Source organism: Nycticebus coucang, chromosome 4 (genome assembly GCF_027406575.1).
Source record: "Nycticebus coucang isolate mNycCou1 chromosome 4, mNycCou1.pri, whole genome shotgun sequence".
NCBI lineage: Eukaryota > Metazoa > Chordata > Mammalia > Primates > Lorisidae > Nycticebus > Nycticebus coucang.
The window spans coordinates 83,182,554-83,207,676 of record NC_069783.1 but is presented as its reverse complement, the minus strand read 5'-3'; the positions used below and the strand labels follow the sequence as shown (position 1 = coordinate 83,207,676).

The window sequence follows — 25,123 nt, the reverse complement described above, 5'->3', positions numbered from 1 at the left end:
GATCTTTCTCTTCTTGAACACAGGGAGAGTTAGACTTCAGCTGTTGGGAGAGGCCATTTGTTTTCATGTGGAAACAGAAAGCAGGTCCTTAATCTGCAGAGAACCTTTTAGAGAAATAATTATCAATCTTTTGCTTGTATTGCAATGACTTTGGAAAGCTTGTACAAACAGGTTGCTGAGTCCTTTCCTAGCATGTTGATTCAGGAGGTCTAGGGTAGGGCCCAAGAACGTGCATTTCCACAAGTTCCCAGGTGATGCTAAGGCTGCTGATTTGGGGTCCGCCCTTTGAGAACCACAGTTCTAAAGAAAAGCAGAGATGAAAGAAAGAAACCTTTTGGTTTCCCTATGCTGCTTTAGTCCTTAGTTCTTTTTCTTTTTTAAAGGGCAGATTCTATCCATACCTTTGGATTCTGGAGGATACTCCTGCAAACATAGAATAAAATCTTCCCATTTTTCTAAGCTATCTATGTGAGTCTTATGACTTTTGACCAATGTGTCTGTTGTCTCAAACAAGTTATAAATAGAACCAAGTCTTCCTACCAAGATCTATTCATCTTCTTTTATCTCCTGTATTTTGAGTGAGCATATATCCAGGTTTCTTTGGGACTGTCCTAGTTTGTACTTATTGTCCTAGTATAATGATTAATAGTGTCTGTTTCATTCTCAGAAAAAAAAAATATGTCCTGATCAGACAGAGAATTATGTGGACTATCCTCTTCCCCATACTGGTTTGATACCACAATTTACTCTGAAGAAAAGATATCTAAGAGTCACCTCAGAATCCTTTTGCTGTCCTGTCATTCAGTTGCCCATTAAATCCTCTCAATTTTACTTAGTTAACATCTCTATAATTCATTTTTTCCCTTATTCTTGAAAACACTGCTTTAGCTATATACCGTTCACCAACATTTTAACCAAACCTCATCTCTCCATAGCACACAAATCATGTTTTTGTCATGTTGCTTCTTGTTTTTACACATGGTTTTCCCTCTCCCTGGAATGCTTACCTGAATGTTTGATGTACTTTAGGACATGGTTCACATCATGTTTTCCATAAAGCCTTCTGTGACCCATAGGCAAGAATGGCTACAACCCCCTCACCCCGCGGTCCTATGTTGTACCGAGACTCACTGTATCATAATTGTCTACTTGCATTCTAGACTCCGAGCTTCTTGATAGCAGGTTTACTCATTATTGTAATTTTTATACCCTGCTAGATACGGTGTTCACTTAATTTTCTGACTGAATGGATGAAGTTCCCCAAAAAGCTGCTTGTATGTGTGTGGAGCATTTCTCTAAGGGAAAGCTGCTTCTCCAGCATACCACTGGCAAGCACAGACAATGTCAGGGAGATGGGACACAGTCCGTGTCTTCCGCCTGGTATATCAACTTCCTGCTGCAGCTCCAAGGTGATAGCCATCTGACTTTGATAGCCACTGAGTCTGAGGTGACCCTATCTTCCTGATATAGTTTATAGAACAGAAAGGGGGACCTGAGCCCTTTTAGTAGACATTTAGAATTGATATTGGAAAAGAGATTCTCCCTCTCGGTGAATGGCTAGACTTGTAACCTATAACTTAGAAGCTGCTGGTGGCCATATTTGCTGTGGTGGGATAAAGAAGCAGAGGCAGCCTTCTGCAAAGGAAAAGAAGTGAAACTGACAGACCCCCAGAGAAATGCAGAGAGGAGGACTAGAGAGGAGGACTACCTACCTGCATTTTCTACAGTTGTCCTGTCCCTGATTCTGGTTAGTTCCTAAGTCTAGTTACATACTTGGGTGAGGGTTCCATGAGACACCCTTTAATACTTAAATGGGGTCCCTAATTTGGCCTAAGTGTGCCTAAATGGGTTTTACTTATTTTTCCAAAGAGGCTTACTGAATACAAATAATAATAAATGCTTGGCATCTTTAGACTTCTGGGATGATGTATAAGCAAATCTGAGGAAGACCATAATCATTCCTGGCCTTTTGAGAAGGCACTATTTCTTGAAATGAAAAAACAAACAAAACAAAATAAAACAAAAACATCCATTTATTCTGTAGCCATGTGAAATAATCTTTTTAAATTAATTCTGTTCACAGTATATGACAAACTATTCAGGTTATAAACTTATTTCATTCAGTTTATAATTCCTTACTTATAATAGTTCTTACAAAATCTCAGATAGTTAAGAAAGTGCTTTATCCCTATTTCACATGCTGAACATCATGATATGAATGAAAAGTTCATCAACACTTCATCAACTGATTATACAAGCTAAATACTAGATTGCCTGCCACAAAGAGGAACACAAAAGGAGGAAACCAGAATTCCAGAGAGAAAGAAGCAAAGGAAACAAAGGAGGAAATGTCTGTGTGTGTGTGTGTGTCTGTGTGTGTGTTTGTGAAAGAGAGAGAGAGGAAGAGAAAGAGGAAGGTGGGGAGAGAGAGACCTGCCCTCTTCACTTGCATCACTTCTATCTCATTTACTTTTTTCTATCTATCCCACCTCCCTAGTTAAGCTAGTCTGAGTTGGGTTTCCTTCATTCATAATAGTTACTATTATGTTGCTATAGTTTAAGGGTAAAGACTTCTATCATGCCTAATATCTAAATTACATTTCTATTAACTCTTACTAAAAATTAGAATTCCAAATAAACTGTGATTGAAAACAGTGGCTTTGCAGTCAAAGAGACCCAAGTCTAAATTCCAGCTCTACCACAAACATACACGCCTTGTAGACATACATGTCTGTGATCATGGATACCATGGCCCATTTTATTTTCTGTTTCCTTATCTGCAGAATAATGATAAAAATTGTCAATACTTCTTAAGTTTCTGCGAGGATTAAAAATACACTGCATAAGGTGGGTGGGGCCTTGGTGTGTGTTACACTTTATGGGGGCAAGACATGATTGCAAGAGGACTTTACCTAAAATTGCAATCAGTGTAACCTGGCTTATTGTACCCTCAATGAATCCCCAAGAATAAAAAAAAAAAAATACACTGCATACAAAAAATTTATAACACTGGCTGACTAGTAGTATGAGTCTGATAATTGTTAGCTGACATTACTGCTGTGATGTAGAACATCCATATACTCCATCTGACAGGGTTACTGATATTTCTTTTTGTTTTTTTATTTTTTGAGACAGAGTCTTACTCTGTTGCCTGACTAGAATGCCATTACGTCAGCCTAGTTAATAGAAACCTCACACTCATGGGTTCAAGAGATCCTCCTGCCTCAGCCTCCGAAGTAGCTGAGACTACAGGTGCCCACCACAATGCCCAGCTATTTTTTTTATTTTTAGTAGAGACGGGGGTGGGGGGGTATTGCTTTGCTCAGGCTAGTCTCAAACTCAAGTGATCCTCTCGCCTCAGGCTCTTGAAATGGTAGGATTATAGGCGTGAGCCACCACACTTAGTCAAGAGTTTCTGATATTTCAAGAGTTTTTTTTTTTTTTTTGGTTTTTATTCTCTAACTTTTTTCTTTTCCTGTATCTTCCTTTCTGTAGAGTGCAAGCTGTGAAGTGGCAGGGCCCGAGAAGCTTGGGAGAACATCCAGGGGATTAACCTCCCTCTACTAACTTTCCTCAGCAGGTAACAACATATTTTCTCTAAGCTTCAATTTTTAACCCAGCAGAGGAAAAACATGTTTCCCTTAAAATGTTAGCTTTTAACTTTACAGCTGCACGTCAAAGCAGTCACGTGCATTTACTAGCTAACCTGGTAGATATGTAGTATTGCTCACATTTTAGAGGTCACACAGTAATAATAGATTATGTTCACTTGCGAATCTGTGCCTGTTTCTCTTCTCATAATTAAATTGAAAATACGTCTTGTTTCCTTGAGAAACAATTTTGTACTGCTTCTTTAAAAATAAAGCTGTTTGGGCATTCAGGTGCTAGCGACAGAGAAAAATATCCCAGACCTCCCGATGCCATCTTTGCCTCTCAATTCCATCTCTGTCTCTCATGTTTTTGTCTTTTGTGTTTTATTTTGCCATATCCCACCAATCCCACTCTGGTTTGTTTACTTTTCTCACTGGTTTGTGAAACCTTTCTTACCATATGATCTAAAATATTGAGTAACATGGATAATCAACTCACCCGTTCCTGAATTTCATCAAGAAATACCAAGCTATTAACATATTCTATAGTAGTAGTTGGAACAAACTCAAGTTTATACTCAGCATCTTGTGCCTCAGAGATAATAGCATCCACTTTTTTCTTGCTTAGACGAGGAAGCATAAAGTTTAGTACCTAAGGAAAAAAAAAAACAAAAGAAAATGTGAATGATATATATTTAAATATTTCCATTTTATCTTACATTTTAGACAAATTTTAATTGGGCATCTGTTCAATCAGCAGGTATTGAAAGCAGCATTGCATATGAAGGGACTTTTTTTCTTCATTAAATCACTGAACCAACAGTGACCAACAGGAAGGTCAGGTTTTGAAGGCGAGAGAGAAAAACCTTTTATCTGATAAATGTGAGCCCCTTTAAGAATATCAGGCCTCCCCAGAGGGACATTTAAAATGTAATAGAAGGCATGATCTCTTTTCCCCTGGAGCTAAATATTTACCTCTTGAAACCATTTGTTATGTAGGTTCTAGATTGAGCCAAAGTAGCCATAAAATGCTATTACAGTTCAACAATGTATAACCAATAACCAATGTTATTTCTGAAAATCAATGAGAATTTCTTTTTTTTGTTTATTATTTTTTATTAAATCATAGCTGTGTACATTAGTATGATCATGGGGCACCATACACTTGGTTCATAGACCGTTTGACACATTTTCATCACACTAGTTAACATAGCTTTCGTGGCATTTTCTTAGTTATTTTGCTAAGACCTGAACAACTTTTGTGATTGCCTCCTCTTCTGATTCATCCTTTTTTTTTTTCCTTTAAAAACTTGAGCCTCGGCAGCACCTGTGGCTCAGTCGGTAAGGCGCCGGCCCCATATACCGAGGGTGGTGGGTTCAAACCCGGCCCTGGCCAAACTGCAACCAAAAAATAGCTGGGTGTTGTGGCGGGTGCCTGTAGTCCCAGCTACTTGGGAGGCTGAGGCAAGAGAATCACTTAAGCCCAGGAGTTGGAGGTTGCTGTGAGCTATGTGAGGCCACGGCACTCTACCGAGGGCCATAAAGTGAGACTCTATCTCTACAAAAAAAAAACAAAACAAAAAAACTTGAGCCTCTCTTTTGCTCTCCAGAGCACCCCCTAAGGCAACTTGGAAGTGTGTCCTGGGCTGTAGTTCTTATTCTTAATCTTTGCACTTGAATAAACTCTTTATACTGGATACTGAGCTTTTTGATTATTTAAGGTTGACAAAATAATCATCATGCTAATATGTATATAAGCGTGGCTTCCTTTGGTCAAAGTGATCAGAAGGCTGGATCTCCTGACCTTAGTTGATATGATCAAATAAAGGCCCAGGACTTTGGCACAGGGCTAAGAGAGATGCATATTGAGAACTCCAATATTTCTTTCTCTCTATATGGGAACAGGGAGATGATTTTTTTTTTAGCAGCTGAAGAAGTAAAACTCCAAAAGAAAACTCAATTCTATACAACTAATCAATGGCCGAAGATACCAGCACTCAGGCCTGTGGGGTTTTATACAGTGCTGTCTTTTATGTCACCTGTGAGCAAAAGTTTTCTGTAAGGGCCAGATAGAATATATTTCGGATTTGCAGGACACACAGTCTCTGTTAACAACCATTCAACTCTGTCCTTGTAGTGAGAAAGCAGATGTAGATGATAGATACATAAACCTATTGCTATGGCTGTGTCCCAGTAAAACTGCATATAAAACAGGGGCAGGCTGCACTGGTCCCATGGGGTATAGTTTTCCAATCGCTGTTGTATAACTATTGTTTCTCTGGAGGCATTTGAGAATATACAGGTATACTCTGGCCCCAAAAGAAATGATTGAATTGGATCTGCAAGTTACTGCAGAAATTTCTCTAGTTCTATAATTCACCCAAACATAATCAGACCCGTAAGGACTGCTACAGATGAGGAAATGATTCCTTAAACTTGATCTCAGTTCCTGGCATCAATCTTCACTCCTCCTAGAACACTGAGCTGTCATAGGGATACTTCTTCTGCAGGAATTCTTGAAATGCTCCAACAAAGGAAACAGGAGCAGGACAAGAGGCCAGTTGGAGGCCCGCAGATCTTTCCCTCATCTCATTGAAAAGCTGTTTATAATTGTGACAGGAAGAAGAATATGGGGCTTTTCTTAGAAATTAAGGATGCCCAGTAGTTGTATGTCAATTTTAATATTAGAAAATAGATACAAGATTTTTTGAAGTAGAAAAATCATGAAATAGTTTCGGAGACATAATTAATTTTTTTCCCTAGTTCCCAGTTACCTCTAAGCATCGCAAAGGTGATGGAATTAGCTTTTCTTTTAGTTGCTTAGTGTCAATGAGCAGCAATCCGACATTTCTGGTGGGTCTGAGAGCTACTGAATCCTTGTGCTGTTTGTGATATTTTTCCAGTTGTTCACTAAAGAACTTAACATCTACACAAAAAATTCACATACATCATGAAACATACCATATTAGATTTTAAAAGATCATTACAAAATATATTAAACACCATTAGATTAATAAATTTACATACATATTTATAATGCTATTATCCATACTTACAGTATCTTATATAACTTTAAAATGCTAATCAGAATTCTTTATAGTGTTTTATTCTTATAACAAACTAATATTTTAAAATGTAGATATGTTTCTGGCTCCTATTAAAAGATGATAGAGGAAAATTGCAATTGCATTAGATACTCTGGAATGGAGATTTTAGAGTTAGGTTGGTCTGAAGTTGGGCTAATCTGATGTTTTCCACATAGTACCTCAAAGTAAAGCATTTTGAAAATATTAATAACAACAAAAATTTGAAACACAGGAGATCCAGTACAGCTAAAGTTACCTCTGTTCCTCTTCCTAACACCTCTCTGCCATTCCTGCTCCCTAGATGATGGGTAAGGCCTTTGTCAATTTGCACGTGGCATATGCTGTGGTTGCATTTTGGTAACCTTCCTGCCTCAATTTTCTTCCTTATCTAATCTTCCTGGAACTACTGGAAGCCTGAATATTCTTTAATACACTTTTATTATCCTATTGGTCAAAAGAAGCTCTTTCTAATGTATCTATAAATCTAAACTCCTCTGCTTATCTTTGAAAATCCTGTACCCTCTAGGCCTCTGAAAATTTATCTAACTTTATTTCTTTTTTTTTTATTGTTAAATCATAGCTGTGTACATTAGTACAATCGCCTGGACCCATTCTAAGATGCACCATAGATGTGGCCCCACCCATTACCCTCCCTCCACCAAAACCTCCCCCCTCCCTTCCCCTTCCTTGGCTCTTTCCCCATATTCTTGTGCTATAGGTTATAGTCTTCATGTGAAAGCTATAATTTAGCTTCATAGCAGGGCTGAGTACATTGGATACTTTTTCTTCCATTCCTGAGGTACTTTGCTAAGAAGAATATGTTCCAGCTCCATCCATGTAAACATGAAAGAGGTAAAGTCCCCATCTTTCTTTAAGGCTGCATAGTATTCCATGGTATACATGTACCACAATTTGCTAGTCCATTCATGGGTCGATGGGCACTTGGGCTTCTTCCATGACTTAGTGATTATGAATTGGGCTGCAATAAGCATTCTGGTACAGATGTCTTTGTTATATTGTGTTTTTTGGTCTTCTGGGTATAAACCTAGTAAAGGAATTATAGGACCGAATGGCAGGTCTATTTTTAGGTCTCTTAGTATACTCCAAACATCCTTCCAGAAGGAACGTATTAGTGGGCATTCCCACCAGCAGTATAGAAGTGTGCCCTTTCCTCCACATCCACGCCAACATTTCTGGTTTTGGGATTTTGTTATGTGGGCTACTCTTACTGGGGTTAGGTGATATCTCAAAGTAGTTTTGATTTGCATTTCTCTGGTGATTAAAGATGCTGAGCATTTTTTCATATGTCTGTAGGCTGCACGCCTGTCTTCTTCAGAGAAGTTTCTCTTCAAATCCCTTGCCCAGCCTGCAATGGGATCACTTGTTCTTTTCTTGCTTATACGTTTGAGTTCTCTGTGGATTCTGGTTATTAAACCTTTGTCGGAGACATAACCTGCAAATATCTTCTCCCATTCTGAGGGCTGTTTTCTTCCTTTACTTACTGTGTTCTTGGATGTGCAGAAGGTTTTTGGTTTGATCAGGTCCCAGTAGTGTATTTTTGAAGCTGCTTCAATTGCCTGGGGGGTCCTCCTCAAAATACTCGTCTAGGCCGATTTCTTCAAGGGTTTTCCCTACACACTCTTCTAGTATTTTTATAGTTTCATGTCTTAAGTTTAAATCTTTAATCCAGTGAGAGTCTATCTTAGTTAATGGTGAAAGGTGTGGGTCCAGTTTCAGTCTTCTGCAGGTTGCCAGCCAGTTCACCCAGCACCATTTGTTAAATAGGGAATCTTTTCCCCACTGAATGTTTTTAATTGGCTTGTCAAAGATCAAATAATGGTAAGTAGCTGGATCCATCTCTTGGTTCTCTATTCTTTTCCAGACATCTACTTCTCTGCTTTTGTGCCAGTACCATGCTGTTTTGATCACTATGGATTTACAGTACAGTCTCAGGTCTGGTAGCGTGATTCCTCCTGCTTTGTTTTTATTGCTCAGTAATGTTTTGGCTATTTGAGGTTTTTTCTGATTCCATATAAAACGAAGTATTATTTTTTCAAGATCTTTAAAGTATGACAATGGAGCTTTAATAGGAATTGCATTAAAGTTATATATTGCTTTGGGCAGTATGGACATTTTAACAATGTTGATTCTTCCCAGCCATGAGCGTGGTATGTTTTTCCATCTGTTAACATCTTCGGCTATTTCTTTTCTTAGAGTTTCATAGTGCTCTTTGTAGAGATCTTTCACGTCCTTTGTTAGGTATACTCCCAAATATTTCATCTTCTTTGGCACTACTGTGAAAGGAATAGAGTCCTTGACTGTTTGTTTGGCTTGGTTATTGTTGGTATATATAAAGGCTACAGATTTATGGGTGTTGATTTTGTAGCCTGAGACATTGCTATATTCCTTGATCACTTCTAAAAGTTTTGTAGTAGAATCCCTAGTGTTTTCCAGATATACGATCATATCATCTGTGAAGAGTGAAAGTTTGATCTCTTCTGACCCTATGTGGATACCCTTGATCGCCCTTCCTTCCTTAATTGCAATGGCTAAACTTCCATTACAATGTTAAAGAGCAATGGAGACAATGGGCAACCTTGCCTGGTTCCTGATCTAAGTGGAAATGATTTCAATTTAACTCCATTCAATACGATATTGGCTGTGGGTTTGCTGTAGATGGCCTGTATTAGTTTAAGAAATGTCCCTTCTATACCAATTTTCTTAAGTGTTCTGATCATGAAGGGATGTTGGATATTATCAAAAGCTTTTTCTGCATCAATTAAAAGAATCATATGGTCTTTATTTTTAAGTTTGTTTATGTGTTGAATTACATTTATAGATTTACGTATTTTGAACCAGCCTTGAGACCCTGGGATAAATCCGACTTGGTCATGGTGTATAATTTTTTTGATGTGTTGTTGGATTCTGTTTGTTAGGATCTTATTGAGTATTTTTGCTTCTATATTCATTAGTGATATGGGTCTATAATTTTCTTTTCTTGTTGGGTCTTTCCCTGGTTTGGGGATCAAGGTGATATTTGCTTCATAGAATGTGCTGGGTAATATTCCTTCTTTTTCTGTATTTTGGAAGAGGTTTAATAATATAGGTACTAGTTCTTCTTTAAATGTTTGGTAGAATTCTGACGTAAAGCCATCTTGTCCTGGGCTTTTCTTTTTAGGGAGATTTTGTATAGTTGATGCTATTTCAGAACTTGATATAGGCCTGTTCAACATTGCCACTTCGTTCTGGCTAAGTCTTGGTAGGTGGCGTGCTTCCAGGTATTGGTCGATTTCTTTCAGATTTTCATATTTGTGAGAGTAGAGTTTCTTGTAGTATTCGTTAAGGATTTTTTGAATTTCTGAGGGGTCTGTTGTTATTTCATCATTACCATTTCTGATTGATGAAATTAGAGATTTTACTCTTTTTTTCCTGGTTAGGTCGGCCAAAGGTTTATCTATTTTATTGATCTTTTCAAAAAACCAACTTTTGGATTTATTGATCTGTTGTATAGTTCTTTTGTTTTCAATTTCATTTAATTCTGGTCTGATTTTGGTTATTTCTTTTCTTCTGCTGCGTTTGGGGTTGAAATGTTCTTCTTTCTCCAGTTGCTTGAGATGTTCCATTAAGTTATTGACTTCCTCTCTTTCCGTTTTCTTGAAGAAGACTTGCAGTGCTATAAATTTCCCTCTTAGGACTGCCTTTGCAGTATCCCAGAGGTTCTGGTAATTCGTGTCTTGATTGTTGTTTTGTTCCAAAAATATGGTGATTTCCTTCTTAATCTCGTCTATAACCCATGTATCCTTCAGCATAAGGTTGTTTAGCTTCCATGTTTTTGTATGGGTATGCAGGTTCCTGTTGTTATTGAGTTCAACTTTTATTCCATGATGGTCTGAGAAGATGCAAGGAATAATTTCTATTTTTTTTAATTTGCTAAGGTTAGGTTTGTGGCCTAGGATGTGGTCGATTTTGGAGTAGGTTCCGTGGGCTGATGAGAGGAATGTGTATTTAGTTTTTTTGGGATGAAATGTTCTGTAGATGTCTGTTAAGTCCAGATGTTGAATGGTTGAGTTTAAATCTAAAATTTCTTTGCTTAGTTTCTTTTTGGAGGATCTATCCAGGACTGCTAAAGGGATGTTAAAATCTCCAACTACTATGGAAGTGGAGGAAATCGAGTTGCTCATGTCTGTTAGAGTTTCTCTTATAAATTGAGGTACATTGTGGTTGGGTGCATAAATATTAATAATTGAGATCTCATCATATTGAGTATTACCTTTAACAAATATGAAGTGTCCATCCTTATCCTTAATTATTTTGTTTGGTTTAAAGCCTATTGCATCTGCGAACAGGATTGCAACGCCTGCTTTTTTTTGCTTTCCATTTGCCTGGAATATAGATGACCATCCCTTCACCTTGAGTCTATATCTGTCTTTTAATGTAAGATGTGATTCTTGGATGTAGCAGATATCTGGCTTGAGTTTTTGTATCCAGTCCGCCAACCTATGCCTCTTTAGAGGACAATTGAAACCATTCACATTAATTGAGAGTATTGATAAGCCTTTTGAGAGACCAGTGGACATTTTTAATCCTTTTGTGACTGTGGAAGTTGGAATTTGATCAAAAATTTTTTGGGTGGGTTTACTTTTGTGGTGGAGAATTATACTGGTCTTTATGGAGGATAGGTCTAAGAATGTCCTGGAGAGCTGGTTTAGTGGTGGCAAATTTCTTCAACATGTGAATGTCATTGAAGTATTTAATTTCTCTGTCATAAATGAAGCTCAGTGTAGCTGGCTACAGGATCCTGGGTTGAAAGTTATTTTGTTTTAGAAGATTAAAAGTCGATGACCATCCTCTTCTAGCTTGAAAGGTTTCAGCAGAGAGGTCTGCAGTTATTCTGATATTCTTCCCCTTGTAGGTAATGGTTTTCTTTCATCTGGCAGCTTTCAGAATTTTCTCCTTCATATTAACTTTAGTGAAATTGATTATGATGTGTCTGGGGGATGTCTTATTTGGGTTGAGTCATGCTGGAGTTCTGAAACTGTGTGCTATCTGAATTTCGGAATCTCTTGGCATGTCTGGAAAGTTCTCCTTCATAATCTCATGGAGAAGAGATGCTGTGCCTTGTGAAGCCACTTTGTCACTTTCGGGGATCTGTATAAGATGAATATTGGTTTTCTTCAAATTATCCGAGAGCTCTCTGAGAGAGTGGTCTGTTTTTGCTCTCCATTTCTCTTCTTTGAAGGTTTGGGAGCGTTCAAAAGCTTTGTCTTCAATGTCAGAAATCCTTTCTTCTGCTTGCTCCATTCTGTTACTGAGGGATTCTACTGTGTTTCTCAGAAGTTGAGGGATGCAACTTCTTGTCTTAATGTGTTGAAATCTTTGGTCATTTGGTCTTTGAATCCATTGAATTCTTGAGATAACTTTTGGAATTCTAATTTGATCTTATTTGCTATCCAGATCCTGAGTTCAATTTCTGACATCTCAGCTATTTGTTTGGGCATAGGGTCTTGTGCTGTTTCTGCCCCATTGATCCTTGGGGGAGTTGATCTACTCTGATTATTCATATTGCCAGAGTTTTTCTGTTGATTTCACCTTGTGATTGTTTTTCACCATTGCCTCTGGCTGTCCTCAGAGTTGGGGAGGTTTCTCTCCAAGGTTAGACCCCAGTGGGATCACTCTATTGTTGCTGGATCTTTATAGGGAGTGACCCTGTGTAGTTCCTCTGGGGCTGCTCTAGCTAGGGAGTTCTGGTTGTGGAAGCAGCTCTGGTTTGTGACACACTCAGATCCAGCAACAGGGCTGGGGGTGGTGTGCCTGGTTCTGGGAGTGCCAGGCACCCAGTGACTTTGGCACAGAGAGCTCAAGGCTCCAGCAGTCTCTGGCCAGGAGAAGAGCTCTGCTCAGAGGCAGGGAGGGCTCCAAAGGGCACGCAGCTACCAGAGTCTCTGTCCAGATGAACAGGCTAGTGTGGAAGCTGGGAGGACACAAGAGGGAGGAAGCACGGTTGCGTGGCTCCTGCAGTTCCTGGTCAGGGAATGTGGAGGCCCGGTGGGTGTGGGTCACAGGTCGGGGGTCGCTGCACAGCTCTTATAGAGGTCTGGGCGGCGCCAAGCCCAGGAGTTTAAGGTTGCTATGTTCTGTGACGTCACGGCACTCCACCCAGGGCAACAGCCCAAGGCTCCAGTGTGCCAAAACCGTCTCACTCTGCCCCTAAGGATTAAGGCTGTAAGGCAGCTAAGTCCCCGCCTTCAGAATAGTGGTCTGTTTAAGAATGCAACTTTGTGAAACACCGATTTGGTCCAAAATGTCCACATTTTATATGTAAAGAAGTTATACCTTAAAAAAAGTTAAATGACTTGGTCATGGTTACATAGCCAAAGAGAAAGAAAAGAGTAAAGCTGATAGAAGAGAATTGATATTTATGTCTGATTTCTTTTTGATATAGAAGAGAGGCAGTATGTATCATGGTTAGTTACACAGCTTTTAAGTCAGCTGGTTTCTAAACCATTTACTAGCTGGGTAACATTAAAGTTGCCTAATTTCTATAGATCTCTATTTTCTTTTTCGTAAAATGGTAATAGTATCATAATTACCGCCTCATTGAATTGTGAGGATTGGATGAGAGGCCTGAATATCACTTAGGATAGTATTTATCATAAGTGCTCAGTAAGTGTAGAAATTATTAACAAACACTGACATTTCTAGGAATTTGATGGTGAGATGTGGCTGATTGTTAGGAAACCAGAACCTATCCCCTGATGAACCTGTGAGGCTGGACAGAAGGCAATCTGGATAATAGTTCAATTAAGCAAACATTTATTAAGGATCTATAATAGACATTAGGCCAGTGGTTCTCAACCTTCTTAATGCTGTGACCTTTAATACAGTTCCTGTGGGTTGTGACTCACAGGTTGAGAACTGCTGCATTAGGCAATATTGTAGCAGTCTGAGAGTACCTGATAACAACAGGCAAGGCATGGTATTCTGGGGGCAAAACAATTTTTTATAAAACGCCTCTTGGAGACAACAGGATTCAGAAGTTTGAAAGTATCAGGGAATTTCAAAAGGAGGAGAAGCACAAAAGGTTAGGAGTTGAAGCCAAGGCACTCCAAAGTCTCAGCCAACAAATAGTTACTATTTTGGAAATCTGGTTACAGGATTGGATTTTAGAGGCAGGACTGACAAGCTATGGTAGGACTAGATCATGAGCAACAAAGAAGTCAGGGTATTTTCCCAGATGATGTGTTGGTAAGTTTTTCAATGTGAGGAATGTGGCAGCAAGAGACTAGGAGGCCTTGAGTTCATGAGATAAGCAGAAGAGCTCAGTGGTTAGATCTGGCTATTTGCATCAGGCCTTCTCCCTGTGGTGAAACATTGGGCTTTATACCTTTTTGCCATCTTGATGCTATGCCACAGCATGTAAGGCACCAAGTCCTCACGTCTCTGTCAGTGCATCTCCGGTTCAGCACATGCTAAGTCCTAGTGTCACAGTGTTGCTGAAGAATACTGGGAGTAGACATGTCCAATTTTTTAGGCAAGTGGAGCTCCATTTTGGTCTCTCTAATAATTTAGTATCTTGAAGATTCTGTTACAGATTTCTAAAACTTAAGGGACATAACAACCAAATACAATGCCTGCCTTTGGACTAGATCCTGGGCCTAACCGGTTGTAAGCTACTTTATTTGGGAGACTTTAAATATAGAGTAAGTGTTGATATTAAGGAATTATCAGATTTTGGGGGGTGTGATACTACTATTTTGGCTCTTTAGGAACAAGTTTTTTAGAGATATATATTGAATTGTTTAACTTAGGGACGATATATCTCATTTACCTTGAAATATTTCAGCATAATAAAAATAGTTAAAAAATTACAGGTTCATTGAAAAAATTAATGCAATTTTATGCAGCAAAGTATCAAAGTAATTATTTTCATGTATAACAAAATAAAACCATAAGGCTAGTTCATAAAATAAGAATCTGAATGATATACTTCACATTTTTAAATAGTAATGTAATAATAAATAAAATGTACTTAATTTTCATAATTACCTGAGAACTGTCTTGCCTGAAATTTCACTTGGATATTGTAGATCATTTTCTTTTGTTACAGATAAGTCTAATAAAATAATTTCTCTATGTGTGTAATTTCATGGTTAAGAGTTATTGATTCACACCTACCAGGTCTCAATGTGGTCCCAGTAAAAAAAGAGTAACTTGATTTCTGAGACTGAAAAACTTATGTAAACCTTATTTAAGAGAATTTGTAGGGGTTCACGTCCCTTTCAGTTCCTTTCCATGTATAGGCTATATACCATTAGGACTGATTCAACCTCATACTAAAAGATATGCCATAAAGTAGGAATTGCTTCCCATATTATCCTGAAATAAAACAGTAATACAGAGTAAGGGCAAATGAAAAAGTAATTCTTTGGAAAATAACCTGGAAATGCATAAACTCTTGTCTTTTGTCAGGTCAACTTTTTTTGGTTATCATTTCTGTTACCAAACACCACCAAACAGAAACCTAGAAGACCACAAATCTTAGTATGTCCATTGAAAATAATCAGTAAGGACAAACAGAATACTTACCAGGTTCCTGAAGTTTAAGAGCTTGCAAATCAAGACTTTCATTTTCCTTGAAGAATATCTGGAACTTTTCGAATGTAGCTGCATATAACCGGGCAGATTCGAATGCTGCCTGAATGGTTTCCTAAATATTATACACAAATAGATGAATAAAACTATATCTTTGTTAAGTAGAATTAATTCAATATAACTAAACAAACAACACACATATAATCTGTGCCCTAATTATGCTCGGATCTGAGGATATGATACATGAGTGAGGAAAGATAGCTTCCTTGATGTCAAAGAACAGTTAATGAATTCAAGAAGAAAACGTGCAATTATAAAAAATCTATCTTCAAATCTGTCTTTTGAAGAATTATTTCTTATGATCGAAAAGAAGTACACTTGCAATTGTTTTTCTGTTTCATGATGAACTTATACATTACTAGTAAACAGATGGGCAAAAAGGCAACACCTATTTATTTTCCAAACTGCAAATTTTATGTTAGTTGTGTGTGTTTTATATTGCCCATGCTTAGATTCAAGAACACATTTTTGGCAGTAATACCACAGAAGTGGCATGGGTTTCTGTGCATCATATCAATTTGTCCTGTTGGTAATGTTAGCGTGTTGGTTAAGGTGGTGTCCTCCAGGCTTATCACTGTAAACTTACTATTCTCCCCCTTTTAAATCAATAAATATCTTACTGAGAAATGATTTGAGACTATGTCAATATCCTGTTTCTCATCATGTATTTGTATATTCATTTTAGCATACATTGGAGATTCTAGCAGCCTATTTCTATGATGGCTACTATTCATTCATTTAATTAATTAGTTAATTAATTCACAGTAGGGACTCATATATTCTCATTTTACTCAAAGGATTATGATACTATTAAATCATTATTTATCCTTTTCTACTTGTTTCCATTATTCTTTGGGCAAATTTTTATTTTTTGGTTCAACAGTATGCTCTGAGCTCATCTTATACTTTTCCTGACTAAGTTCTTGAATAAAACATTTTTCCAAAGAGACCAAAAAGAGTTCCTTTTATTTATTTATTTATTTTTTATTTTTTTGGTAGAGACAGAGTCTCACTTTATGGCCCTCGGTAGAGTGCCATGGCATCGCACAGCTCACAGCAACCTCCAACTCCTGGGCTTAAGTGATTCTCTTGCCTCAGCCTCCCGAGTAGCTGGGACTACAGGTGCCCGCCACAATGCCCAGCTATTTTTTGGTTTGCAGTTCAGCTGGGGCTGTGTTTGAACCCGCCACCCTCAGTATATGGGGCCGGCGCCTTATCAACTGAACCACAGGCGCCGCCCAAAGAGTTCCTTTTAACTGGGTATGGAATATAGAAACTAACAGGTGGACACTAGATGTGCTCATTGCTATTTGAACATCACTGGTTTGGGGCCATCTCAACAGACAGGTCCAGGAAACAAAAACACAATCTCTCTCACACACACATATGCACAAAACCTTACATATTTTTCTCTCTTTCTACAGATTAATAAGTAGCTATGAGTATATAACTCCAATTGTAATATAGCACCATAGGGCTTACTGTAGCTTTCCCTCTTCCATATTTGTAATTTCTTTTCTGAGGACAAGTAACCTCATTTCATTATTCACAATATATTGAATTATTTGCTTAACTATAAAACACACAGAAAGCAGTTTCAGAATTGCTAACACACTAACATCAAATCTACTAGCCAGACTTTAATATTTGTGATAGTGTTCTTAAGCCTAAGGATCTATTGATCAAATACTGTGTTGAGAAATTACTTGGTTTAGTTCTTTTTCCCCCCTTCCCTTCAGTGTAGTTTATTATTCATTTGAAATACATTAAGTTTAATTTGTTTTTGTTTATATTTTATTTTAGAGGTTTCTCTCCTTGTCATATTTTTTAGAACTATATTTGAAGGTATACTCAAAGTATTCATTCCCCCCACTCCATGCTCACTATCCTCATCTTCTCTACACCATTCTCTTTATCATCTCAAGGTAATCAATTTCCTTAGTTTCTGGTTTATCTCCCTTCTTGCCGCTACTTTTTTTTTATTTTTTATTAAATCATAGCTGTGTACATCAATATGATCATGGGGCACCATATACTTGTTTCATAGAATATTTGACACATTTTCATCTCATTAGTTGACATAGCCCTCCTGGCATTATCCTAGTTACTTTGTCAAGACATTTACATTCCACATTTGCCAAGGCTCACATGTACCCTTGTAAGATGCACCACATGTGTGATCCTTTCAATCACCTTCCCTCTACCCACCTTCCCCCTCCCTCCCCACGCTTTCCTCCTTCCCCCTGTTCTTAGGTTGAAACTTGGTTATAGCTTCATGTGAAGGTCCTAAGTTAGTTTCATAGTAGAGGTGAATACGTTGGATATTTTTTCTTCCATTCTTGAGACACTTTACTGAGAAGAATATGTTCCAGCTCCATCCATGTAAACATGAAGGAGGTGAGGTCTCCATCTTTATTCAAGGCTGCATAGTATTCCATGGTGTACATATACCACAATTTGTTAATCCATTTGTGGATCGTTGGGCACTTGGGTTTCTTCCATGACTTAGCAATTATGAATAGGGCTGCAATAAAGATTCTGGTACAAATATCTTTGTTATGGTGTGGTTTTTGGTCTTCTGGGTATATGCCCAGCAGAGGAATTACAGGATTGAATGGGAGATCTATTTTTAGATCTCTAAGTGTTCTCCATATATCTTTCCAAAAGGAATGTATTAGTTTGCATTCCCACCAGCAGTGCAAAAGTGTTCCCTTTTCTCAACATCCACTCCAACATCTCTGGTCTTGAGATTTTGTGATATAGGCTAGTCTCACTGGAGTTAGATGATATCTCAAAGTAGTTTTGATTTGCATTTCTCTGATGATTAAAGATGATGAGCATTTTTTCATATGTCTGAAGGCCGCTCGCCTGTCTTCTTCGGAGAAGTTTCTTTTCAATTCTCTTGCCCAGCCTGTGATGGTATCCCTTGTTCTTTTCTTGCTAATGCATTTGAGTTCTCTGTGGATTCTGGTTATTAAACCTTTGTCAGAGACATAACCAGCAAATATCTTCTCCCATTCTGGGGGCTGTTTGCTTGCTTTACTTACTGTGTTCTTGGCTGTGCAGAAACTTTCTAGTTTGATCAAGTCCCAGAAGGGTATTTTTGAAGCTGCTTCAATCGCCCGGGGGGGTCCTTCTCATAAAAAAATCACCCAACCCAATTTCTTCAAGGGTTTTCCCTGCACTGTCTTCTAGTATTTTTATAGTTTCATGTCTTAAGTTTAGGTCTTTAATCCAGAGTCTATCTTGGTTAGTGGTGAAAGGTGTGGATCCAGTTTCAGTCTTCTACAGGTTGCCAGCTAGTTCACCCAGCACCATTTGTTAAATAGGGAATCTTTTCCCCACTGAATGTTTTTAATTGGCTTGTCAAAGATTAAATAACAGTAAGTAGCTGGGTTCATCTCTTGGTTCTCTATTCTGTTCCAGACATCTACTTCTCTGGCTTTGTGCCAATACCATGCTGTTTTGATCACTATCAATTTGTAGTATAGTCTGAGGTCTGGTAGAGTAATTCCTCCTGCTTTGTTTTTATTTTTGAGTAATGTCTTGGCTATTCGAGGTTTTTTCTGATTCCATATAAAACGAAGTATTGTTTTTTCAAGATCTTTAAAGTATGACAGTGGAACTTTAATAGGGATCGCATTGAAGGTATATATTGCTTTGGGTAGTATGGACATTTTAACAATGTTGATTCTTCCCAGCCATGAGCGTGGTATGTTTTTCCATTTATTAAAATTCTCAGCTATCTCTTTTCTTAGAGTTTTATAGTTCTCTTTATATAGATCTTTCACATCCTTTGTTAGATAAACTCCCAAATATTTCTTCTTCTTTGGTATTACTGTGAATGGGATAGAGTCCTTAATTGTTTTTTCAACTTGAAAAAGTTGGTATATATAAAGGCTACTGATTTATGAATTTTGATTTTGTAACCTGAGACGTTGCTGTATTCCTTGATCACTTCTAAGAGTTTTGTAGTAGAGTCCCTGGTGTTTTCCAGATATACAATCATATCATCTGCGAAGAGCGGAAGTTTGATCTCTTCTGACCCTATGTGGATGCCCTTGATCGCCTTTTCTTCCCTAATTGCGGTGGCTAAAACCTCCATTACAATGTTAAAAAGCAATGGAGACAATGGGCAGCCTTGTCTGGTTCCAGATCTAAGTGGAAATGATTCCAATTTAACTCCATTCAATATGATATTGGCTGTCGGTTTGCTGTATATGGCCTCTATCAGTTTAAGAAATGTCCCTTCTATACCAATTTTCTTAAGTGTTCTGATCATGAAGGGATGTTGGATGTTATCAAAAGCTTTTTCTGCATCGATTGAGAGGATCATACGGTCTTTGTTTTTTACTTTGTTTATGTGCTGAATTACATTTACAGATTTACGTATATTGAACCAGCCTTGAGACCCTGGGATAAAGCCAACTTGATCATGATGTATGATTTGTTTGATATGTTGCTGGATTCTGTTTGTTAGGATCTTGTTGAATATTTTTGCGTCTATATTCATTAGTGATATTGGTCTATAATTTTCTTTTTTTGTTGGGTCTTTTCCTGGTTTGGGGATCAGGGTGATGTTTGCTTCATAGAACATATTGGGTAGTCTTCCTTCTTTTTCTACATTTTGGAAGAGTTCGAGTAATATAGGTATTACTTCCTCTTTAAAGGTTTGGTAGAATTCTGATGTGAAACCATCTGGTCCTTTTCTTTTTGGGGAGGTTTTGTATGGTTGATGTTATTTCCGAACTTGAAATGGGCCTGTTCAACATTTCCACTTGATTCTGGTTAAGTCTTGGAAGGTGACGAGCTTCCAAGTATCTGTCCATTTCCTTCAGGTTTTCATATTTCTGAGAGTAAAGTTTCTTGTAATATTCATTAAGGATTTTTTGGATTTCTGAGGAGTCTGTTGTTATTTCGTTTTTGTCATTTCTGATTGATGAGATTAGAGATTTTACTCTTTTTTTCCTGATTAGGTTGGCCAATGGTTTATCTATTTTGTTGACCTTTTCAAAAAACCAGCTTTTTGATTTATTGATCTGTTGTATTGTTCTTTTGTTTTCAATTTCATTTAGTTCTGCTCTGATTTTGGTTATTTCTTTTCTTCTACTGGGTTTGGGGTTGGAGTGTTCTTCCTTTTCCAGTTGCTTGAGATGTCCCATTAAGTTGCTAACTTCCTCTCTTTCCGTTCTCCTGAGGAAGGCTTGCAGCGCTATAAATTTCCCTCTTAGAACTGCCTTTGTGGTATCCTAGAGGTTCTGATAGTTCGTGTCTTCATTGTCGTTTAGTTCCAAAAATTTGGCAATTTCCTTCTTGATCTCATCTCTGACCCAGCTATCGTTCAGCATGAGGTTATTTAACTTCCATGTTTTTGTATGAGTATGTAGATTCCTGTTGTTACTCAGCTTAAGTTTTATTCCATGATGGTTGGAGATGCATGGAATAATTTCTATTCCTTTAAATTTACTGAGGTTAGATTTGTGACCTAAGATGTGATCAATTTTGGAGAAGTTCCGTGGGCTGATGAGAAGTATGTGTATTCAGTTTTGTTAGGGTGAAATGTTCTGTAGATGTCTGCTAGATCCAAATGCTGGATGGTTAGATTTAAATCTAAAATTTCTTTACTCAGCTTTTTGTTGGAGGATTGATCCCTCACCACCAAAGGAGTCTTAAAATCTCCGACTAATATGGAGCTGGAAGAAATCAAGTTGCTCATGTCTGTTAGAGTTTCTCTTATGAATTGAGGTGCATTCTGATTGGGTGCATAGATATTAATAATTGAAATCTCATCATATTGAGTATTACCCTTAACAAATATGAAGTGACCATCCTTGTCCTTCCTTACTTTTGTTGGCTTAAAGCCTATTGAGTCTGCAAATAAAATTGCAACACCTGCTTTTTTCTGGTTACCATTTGCCTGAAATACGGATGACCATCCTTTGACCCTGAGTCTGTATTTGTCTTTTAAGTTAAGATGTGACTCTTGTAAGCAACAGATATCTGGTCTGAGTTTTTGTATCCAGTCAGCTAACCTATGTCTCTTTAGAGGACAGTTTAAGCCATTCACATTAATGGAGATTATTGATAAATTTGGTGAAATTTTGGGTATTGAGTTTTTCAAAAGTCCGGTGGACAAATTTAATCTTTTCGCCATTGTGGAAATTGGATTTTGATCAGGAGTTTCTGAGTGAGTTTACGTTTGTAGTAGAGGATTGGGTTGGTCATTACGGAGGATAGGTCTGAGAATATCCTGAAGAGCTGGTTTGGTTGTGGCAAATTTCTTCAACATATGAATGTTGTTAAAGTATTTAATTTCTCCATCATAGATGAAACTCAGTTTAGCTGGGTACAAGATCCGGGTTTGAAAGTTATTTTGCTTTAGGAGATTAAAAGTCGATGACCACCCTCTTCTGGCTTGAAAAGTTTCAGTAGAGAGATCTGCAGTCATTCTAATGTTCTTACCTTTGTAGGTAATGGCTTTCTTTCGCCTGATAACCTTGAGAATTTTCTCCTTCATGTTGACTTTAGTGAAGCTATTTATGATATGTCTGGGGGATGACTTATTGGGGTTGAATCGTGCTGGAGTTCTGAAGCTGTCTGCTATCTGAATTTCAGAATCTCTAGGCATGTCTGGAAAATTCTCTTTCATAATTTCATGCAGAAGGGCCTCTGTGCCCCTTGATGCCACTTCATCGTTTTCCGGAACTCCTTTTATTTGTATGTTTGCCTTCTTCGAATTATCCCAGAGCTCTCTAAGAGAAAGATCCGTTTTTGCTCTCCATTTCTCTTCCTCTTTGAGAGTTTGGGAGCGTTCAAAGGCTTTATCTTCCATGTCAGAAATCCTTTCTTCTGCTTGGTCCATTCTGTTGCTGAGGGATTCTACTGTATTTTTCATATCTTTAAGGGCTGCAAATTCTTCTATCAGGTTGTCTAAGTCTTTGGTGGTTTTATCTTTAAATTCGTTAAATTCTTGAGACAACTTTTGAATTTCTCCTCGGATTCCTAATTCCATTTTATCGATCTTGTATGCAATCCAAATTCTGAATTCGCTTTCCGACATGTCTGCCAGTTGTTTATGAATGGGATCTTCAATTACATCTGCCATTTCTTTTCTTGGGGGGGTTGATCTATTCTGGTTATTCGTGTTACCGGAGTTTTTGCGCTGATTCTGCCCCATGGTTGTTTTACTCCCTTTGATTTTTCCCCTAGGGTTTTGTTGAGGGCCCGTTCAGTGTTGTAGCCTGAGAGACAGGGGCCCTGTCTGATGTGGTGGGGCTGAGTGGTTCTGACTTCTTGTCAGCTGGCTTCTGTTTGACCTCAGTGAAGCACTTACTCTGGGTTGAAGTCTCAGTTCTCTGAGTCGGCCCTACCCTGGATGTTTCTGGGGTCTGTGAGTCACCTCAGGCAAATCCTATACTCAGGGGTGGCCTCCTCTGGTTGCCCAGGGAGGCAGGGGGTATGGCTTCAGCCGCCTCAGGGAACTGCTGCTCTGATGTGGGTCTCCCCCAGCCTCACTCCTGTGTCCCAAAGTCAGGACTGACAAGCCGCAGTTCGGGCACTGTCCATTCCCCGACAAATCCCTCAAGAATCTGGATTCCAAGGCGACAGGCCTCCAGATCCCAGAGTATGGGTGGGGTGGGGTGCTGGGAACTCAGAGCCACTGGCAGCAAGCTCACTCCTTTTCTCCCAATCTTTGGCTCCACTGCACCGCCACAGCCCAAGCCTCCAGGCTTCAGAGTGAGGGGGGCCTGGGGGAGCGGCTGGAGCCCAGGACCGCCAAGCGAACAGACTCAGCTCCACCCAGTTCCCTGCCCAGCCACATGGCAGACACTCAGGTCTCCAGAGCACAGAGCGAGGGTGGGGAGAACTCCAGGAGCCCAGAGCCAGCAGGGGCTCCGAGCCGCAGGTAGCCCAGTCGGCAGCGAGCAAATTTAGTTCCTCCCAGACTCTCACCCGGTTGTACCACTGCAGCTCAAGCCTTCAGGCTTCAGAGTGGGGGTGGAGTGGAGGGAGCGGCTGGAGCCCAGAACCACTGGGCAGCGAACAGACTCAGCTACCCCCAGTTCCCTGCCCAGCCACATGGCAGGCATTCAGGTCTCTAGACCACAGAGTGAGGGTGGGGGAGCGCCTGGAGCTCAGAGCCAGCAGGGGCTCCGAGCCGTAGGGAGCCCGGTCGACAGTGGCAGATTCAGTTTCTCCTGGTCTCTCGCCTGGTTGTACTGCCGCAGCTCAAGCCTTCAGGCTTCAGAGTCGGGGCGGGGTGGAGGGAGTGGCTGGAGCCCAGAACCGCACAGGCGTTCAGGTCTCTGGACCACAGAGCGAGGGCGGGGTGAGCTTTGGGAGCCCAGAGCCAGGGCCCAGTTGGCAGCGAGCAAATTCAGCCTCTTCCAGTCTCTCACCTGGTTATACCTCCGCAGCTCAAGCCTTCAGGCTTCAGAGTGGGGGCGGGGTGGGAGGGAGCGGCTGGAGCCCAGAACCGCTGGGCAGCAAACAGACTCGGCTATCCCCAGTTCCCTGCCCGGCCACACGGCAGGTGTTCAGGTCTCTGGACCACAGAGTGAGGGTGGGGGGAGCACCAGGCACTCAGAGGAGCTGGTAGTGAGTTTGACTCAGCTATATGCCTGGTTGTATTGTTGCCCAAGGAGGGCTGCTGCACCTCGCCTCGGGGAAGCGCCACCCTGGTGAGGGTCTCCCTCCGCTGACTGTCTTGACCTCTCTCCCGTGCCCCAGAATCAGCGCTGACCAGCCACAGCTCGGGGACTGTCCTCTCCCCTTTAGGAGTCACCCAAGAATCCGAACTCCTGGGGGAGAGGCTTTCAGACCTCAGAGAGAGTGGAGGGAAGTGCTGGGTGCTCAGAGTTGCCGGCAAAGGATATTTACAGATTTATACAGTTTTATGCCTGGCAGGATAACGCCTAGGCATCCTAGTAAGGGAGGTAGGTCCAATTTGTAGTAGGTCTCTCCTGTGAAGTGTAGTGGGATGGCCTTTGATTTCTGCCCTTTTGTTTGTGGGGCCCTTAAGCTGATCAGGTGGGGGAGGGGGGACTCCCGTCTGCTTGGTGATGGGTTTTGTACCTTTTGTTTGCTTCCTTGTGGTCGCAGCTCTCCTCAGCGGGGTTGATGTGCATTCTTCAACTTTCTCGCTTGGTGTTGCTGGAATCCATCAGGTTACTTGCTAAATTTTCATCCCCTAACTCTCCTTCAGGATGGGAGCCTCTGTGGAAAGCTGGCTTCAGTCCGCCATCTTCCTATCATCCCCCCTCTTGCCGCTACTTCTAACATAAATAGTAGTGTACTATGGATATTCTTTTGTACTTTATTTAACAATATGTCCTGTATTAATTAATAGATGTTTTCCTCATTCATTCTTCATTCTTCTATATATGGGTGTTTTGCTAGTTTCTAATATTTTGCAATTATAAGCAATGAATAACCTAGTGCACATGTACTTCTGTATTGTTGAAGATGTATTTTCAGGGCACATCTTTAAAGATGGCATTCCTGGATCAAAAGGCAAATCCATATATAGTTTTGTTTCATATTTAAAAACTCTCCTTTATTAAATTCCCATAAGCAAAATGTGAGAGCATCTGTTTCTCCATAGGCTAGCCAACAGAATGTGTTAGCATACTTTTAAATTTTGCTAACCTGATAGTTGAGAAATAATACCTTTGTTTTGTTTTAATTTGCATTTGTCTTGTGCGTGAGGTAGAATATATTTTCATATGTTTAGATGCTATTTTTTAGTGAATTTTCTGTCATACATTTTGAACATTTTTCTTTTTAAAAATTTTA

At 39.4% G+C, this 25,123-nt stretch overlaps 1 protein-coding gene across 1 annotated transcript in view; it reads right to left on the bottom strand.

Annotated features, from left to right (window-relative positions):
* The window catches only part of DNAH6 (dynein axonemal heavy chain 6), a 381,781-nt gene that overhangs the window by 238,479 nt on the left and 118,179 nt on the right, over positions 1-25,123 (bottom strand). The window contains exons 12-14 of the mRNA XM_053587707.1: positions 15,263-15,383; positions 6,365-6,516; positions 4,090-4,242 (exon numbers count right to left, since the gene is read on the bottom strand). Coding sequence (XP_053443682.1) covers positions 4,090-4,242; positions 6,365-6,516; positions 15,263-15,383 — 426 coding nt within the window. The remainder of the gene's footprint in view (positions 1-4,089; positions 4,243-6,364; positions 6,517-15,262; positions 15,384-25,123) is intronic.